The 4,744-nt window shown below is 47.8% G+C and overlaps 1 protein-coding gene across 1 annotated transcript; it reads left to right on the forward strand.

Moving 5' to 3' along the window:
* Window positions 1-1,453: 1,453 nt before the first annotated feature.
* On the forward strand, window positions 1,454-2,903 carry LOC103676927 (beta-defensin 103A-like). Its single transcript, XM_008706141.1, has 2 exons — window positions 1,454-1,734; window positions 2,683-2,903. The coding sequence occupies exons 1-2, from the start codon at window positions 1,518-1,520 to the stop codon at window positions 2,826-2,828; spliced, it is 363 nt and encodes a 120-aa protein (XP_008704363.1). The 5' UTR covers window positions 1,454-1,517; the 3' UTR covers window positions 2,829-2,903.
* Window positions 2,904-4,744: the final 1,841 nt, after the last annotated feature.

The raw sequence follows: 4,744 nt of genomic DNA on the forward strand, positions 1-4,744 counted from the left end.
GTAAGCCTGAGCAAGGCTGTCTGCACAGCCAACACCTGCCCCACCCCACACTCACTTCCTTCCCCACTTAAAAACACCTGCTTGGGGGCATCTGGGTGGCTCATTGTTAAGTGTCTGACTCTTGATTTCGGCTCAGGTCATGATCTCAGGGTCGTGAGATCAAGCCCTGCATGGGATTCTGCGCTTGGCATGGAGCCTGCTTAGGATTCTTTCTCTCCCTCCCCCTCTGCCCCTCTCCCCTCCTCTCTCTAATTAAAAAGAACAACAAAAAACAAACAAAAAAAAGTGCTTTGTCTTAAATCCTGAACTTCGAGAAAATTTTGATTTAAAAAAAATGAAGTGTCTACAATTTGAAACCCTTCTTAAGTCATTTAACCTGCCTTTCACTGTGAATTACGTTTCGTCTGCATTTCCATACCCCTGTGCTAGAACCCTTACTATGACACTTGTCAAAATGCCCCCCTCTGTGGTTTCTGTCTTTACCTACACAGGTGCTCTCTGAGAGAAAGAACCTCAACTGGTCCCTCTTTGCCTCTCACCCCCTTCCATCGCACTGGCCCCGAGCATATGGCACTTGTCTATCTATGGGAGGTGTTCAGAGATGCTTGCAGACCCCGATGGGTGCACCAGGATCCCGCACATACACTCCTAGAACTGATATACCTGGAACCTTGGTGGATCGTTATAATTGCATTCACGCAACACAACAGCCAGGCAATGTCATGGTGACTTCAGCTCCCAATTAGACAATCTATCGACAAATACAAACCACTAATGGATTCCTTAACATTTAAGTCCAACATTTTTTTTTCTTTTTGGACTTCCTTGAATGCTCCCAAGCCATGAGTAACCAGAAGTCTTAAAAGTACCTTCCTAAGCCCCTTATTTGTATAGGGAGTGTCATCAACAAGGAAGAGGTGCCAGTCCACCAAATACATCATGCCAGCATTCTCCTTCTCTGATGGAGAATGAGACACCTTGACTCATGAATCTGACAGTTTTCAGACAGTGATGAAATGTAAGTCACGTTTTCCCCCAAGTTATAGCCCACATCACACGCCAAAGAGCATAGGGTCAGGGGCTCTGGAGAGTAGCCCGTTCTTCCTCCCTTTCCTACTATCTAGAAGCTGATCCCATTTTATCTCGATTTCAGGCGTGCCTGTGCAGGCTCCAGGTGTGACCCCGCCTGAGTTTACACCTAGATTCTGAATAGGTCCAAAGCTGGACTGCTTCGGTCCCACGTGAGTTTCAGAATCTTCTAGGACTTTAGGAAGATAGCTTAGAAGTATCACAGTGGGGGCAAGGCAGCTCCCAATTACACGCCCTGGGAATGCTCCCGAGAGGAGAGGGTCTTTGCCACCTACACGGCTAGCCAGGTCCCAGCTAGAGCTAGACGTGCTCCTGGAGCCTAGAGGGCATCCAGAGAGCTGTGTGCTCACATCAGGCTTGCTTCACCCTTTAGGTTCGCAATTAACTCGGGCTGAGTGGGCGTGGTCTGTGAGGTGAGAGACACTGGCATGAGGCATCGGGAAACACGTCATATCGTCATCATTGTACTATTACAGGAATTGCAGCCGCGGCTTACTTGTACCTGTGGCTGTGTGTCCTGCAATCCTTATAAAGTGGACGAGCACACCTTGCCATCCAGTCTGAGCGCGCTGCGAAGCCTGTCGGCCATGAGGATCTATTACCTTCTCCTCCTGTTGCCGTTGCTGTTCTTGATGCCCGTTCCAGGTAAGGGGGCTGGGAGGCGACAGGGTTGACGGAATTGCAAATATGTCATCAGAGTCAGTCCCTCTCCATTCCTGTGGGAACTTTAGACCAGGCAGATTTGTTGTATGGGAACAGACGTCACCATTTCCTTTTTCCTGGTGAGAATCATCAAGGATCTTGAAGCAGTTTTCCTGATCTTTTCAGAGACTAAATAGCTCACGAAGACCACCCCTTCGTGGAAAGGGACGAACCTTACCTGCTCATGAGACATAGAGAAAGTGATAAAAAAAACTTTAACCCCAACAGGGAAGATGGATTTACTCTGAGATCAGAAGTGCAGACTTCCACTTACTAGCTTTAGTGGTTGCCAGGTGAAGTCTTTGCGCGGCTGCGAACCCCTGGGGGCCCCTGCGGCCCCAGCCCCAGCCCCAGCCCCTGCAGGCTCTCGCGCTTGCGCGTACCGGCAGACCACACCTCTCCCCCACTGCCACCGCGGTCCACTGCTGAGCTGTGGCCCACAGAAGCACAGGCCAGTTGCTTGCTTCAGCCTTCTTCTACTTTACTTCTCATTTTACAGAAAAAGGAAAAAGTGATAAAAAAAAAAAAAAGAAAAGAAAGAAAACACTCTAACATAAAAGAAAAACCTAACAATTCCCTGGGGATAGTGATCAGAATAATGTTTTATTTATAAAGGAAACTACAAATTGGTAGCTACCAAATCCGAAGCAGTATCTTTATAACGTGTGTTTTCTCATTTCTTCATGCCAAGAAATGTATGTATGTGTTCATCCCTATGAGTGAACAACTAGGATTATAACTGAACTCACTTTCAACCCCCTGACCCTAAGTAGAAGTGGGGGGGAGGGGCGAGGGAAGAATAAAAGAAAGGTACCAGATCAGGTGTTTGGGGAATTCCAAGCCCTGGACTTGGACTAAAGCCTGCCCGCGTGTTCTCCTTCTCCCTTGCAGGACACGGAGGGATTATAAACACGCTGCAGAGGTATTACTGCCGAATAAGGGGTGGCCGGTGCGCCCTGGTCAGCTGCCTGCCGCGGGAGGAGCAGATCGGCCGCTGCTCTTCCGGGGGCCGCAAGTGCTGCCGAAGAAAGAAATAAAAAAAACCCAGAAGCCTGATGGGAACGTTGTAAAGTGTGAAAATGCCTTCTGGAAGTTTATAGAAGAAAATTCAAATTAAATATCTTTTTTCAAAAGAATTAGAAGCTTGATTGTTCTTTTTAAATTCTGGTTATTGTGGTAGTTGTTACAAATTGTGGTAACTTAGAAAGCGTTCATGGACTCCCCTTGAATTCACACACAGAATCATCTCTGGAGGAATGCCCAAGGAGGTCTAAACTTACTTTCCAAGCGTAATCAGATATGACTCCTCTTTCGCAAATTACGTACCCCAATGAGACTGGACTCCCCGTTCCTCCTGAAATATTCCCTTGGCTTTCCTATCAACCACGCCTCTGCTCCAGCTGACCTCCAGCCTGGCATACAGTCACCCTTCCAGCTTCATCTCTAAACGAATCCATCCCCGGGGGCCATCGCAGATCCTACCCCCGACTTAGAAAGAAAGCTGCTTTCCCAGAAGAGCATGAGCTTTCCCCTGACCCACAGCAGGGTTCTGACCGAGCGCTCCTTCTATGAGTTTAGTTTGATCTCTGCGTTGCATACATTTGCATATTTCCAATCTCCATATTTCAGTGCATCATTTTTTAAGGGCCAGGACCTTGTCTTAATCATTTCTGAACAGCCAAGGAAAGTGCCTTGAGCCTAAAAGCTACTCGGAAAGTGTTTCTTGAAGTACATTCCAGTGGTTTGGGCCCTGCAGGTTAACCATTCAGTGTCCTCTCGATGTTGATTCGGGAGGATTCCAGGAAATGCAGTGGGAGGCCCATCTTTCCCTACACCAACCCTGTGGAAAAGCAAGAGAACTGGGCTGTCAGGAAGAGGGGAGCAGATTCCCAAAGAGAAAAGCCTGCATCCCACTTTCCATCAAAAAAGCATGAACTGCTGTGCGAACGGCCCTCTGACAGGATGCAAGTAAGGAAGCAGACAGAGATATGAGACAACTCTTCTAGAAACTGGACAACCAGTGTGTGGGGCTGCAGCTGCGGAGTGGGGCCACGTGAGCGAGACCCCTTGTCTCCGGTGTCCTGGGGGAAGCAGGCTCCAGGCCAAAGCATGGGTAAGAAGGACCCAAGCGGACCAACAATCCTTCTGAGTCCAAGAGGTGGAATCAAAGTTCAGGCAGCACAAGTCCCCCATTCCCAGCATGGGAAACCGGAAAGAGGCATCTGGATGGGGGTGGAACTCCCAAGGGCAGCAGAGGGCTCTCTTGAATCTTCGCCTAGTGCTGGTCTGAGCACGTCTGGGGTAAAACTTGGCAAGCCCAGAGGAAAACAAAAATACCCCAGAGGGATTGGATGGACAATTCCAGGAACACACACCAGGCTGGCACATGAGCCTTCCCACAGCACCGCAGAGGGCGTCCTCAGAAAGGGGTTGCTTCTGTAGTTGGGCTGTGGAGCTCTAGAGTGACCTGTTCTGGAACTACTCTGGGTGGTAATGGCGTGTCAATGCAGGTGGGTTCATGATAACTGATACGCCCTCTGGGAGGATGTGGATCCCGAGGGAGGCCATGCATGTGTGAAGACAGCGGGTTTGTGGGAAATCTCTGTACCTTCTGCTCAATGTTGGTGTGACCCTAAAACTGCTCTAAAAAATAGTCTATTTTAAAGAAAAAAGGTAAAACTTTGTAAACAACAACAACAAAAAGCAAAGAAAATTCCTCACCAGAAAACCTGCACTATTAAAAAAAAATTCTCCAGTCTGGAGAAAAATAATGCCGGATGAAAATTTGGCTCTGCAGAATGGATTCTGTCTCAAAGGGAAGGATTGTCAACTTCTTTTTTTTTTTTTTTAATATTTTTTTATTATATTATGTTAGTCACCATACAGTACATCCCTGGTTTTTAATGTAAAGTTCGATGATTCATTAGTTGCGTATAACACCCAGTGCACCATG

The sequence above is a fragment of the Ursus maritimus genome, unplaced genomic scaffold, assembly GCF_017311325.1.
Source record: "Ursus maritimus isolate PB19 unplaced genomic scaffold, ASM1731132v1 scaffold_28, whole genome shotgun sequence".
NCBI classification, from domain to species: domain Eukaryota; kingdom Metazoa; phylum Chordata; class Mammalia; order Carnivora; family Ursidae; genus Ursus; species Ursus maritimus.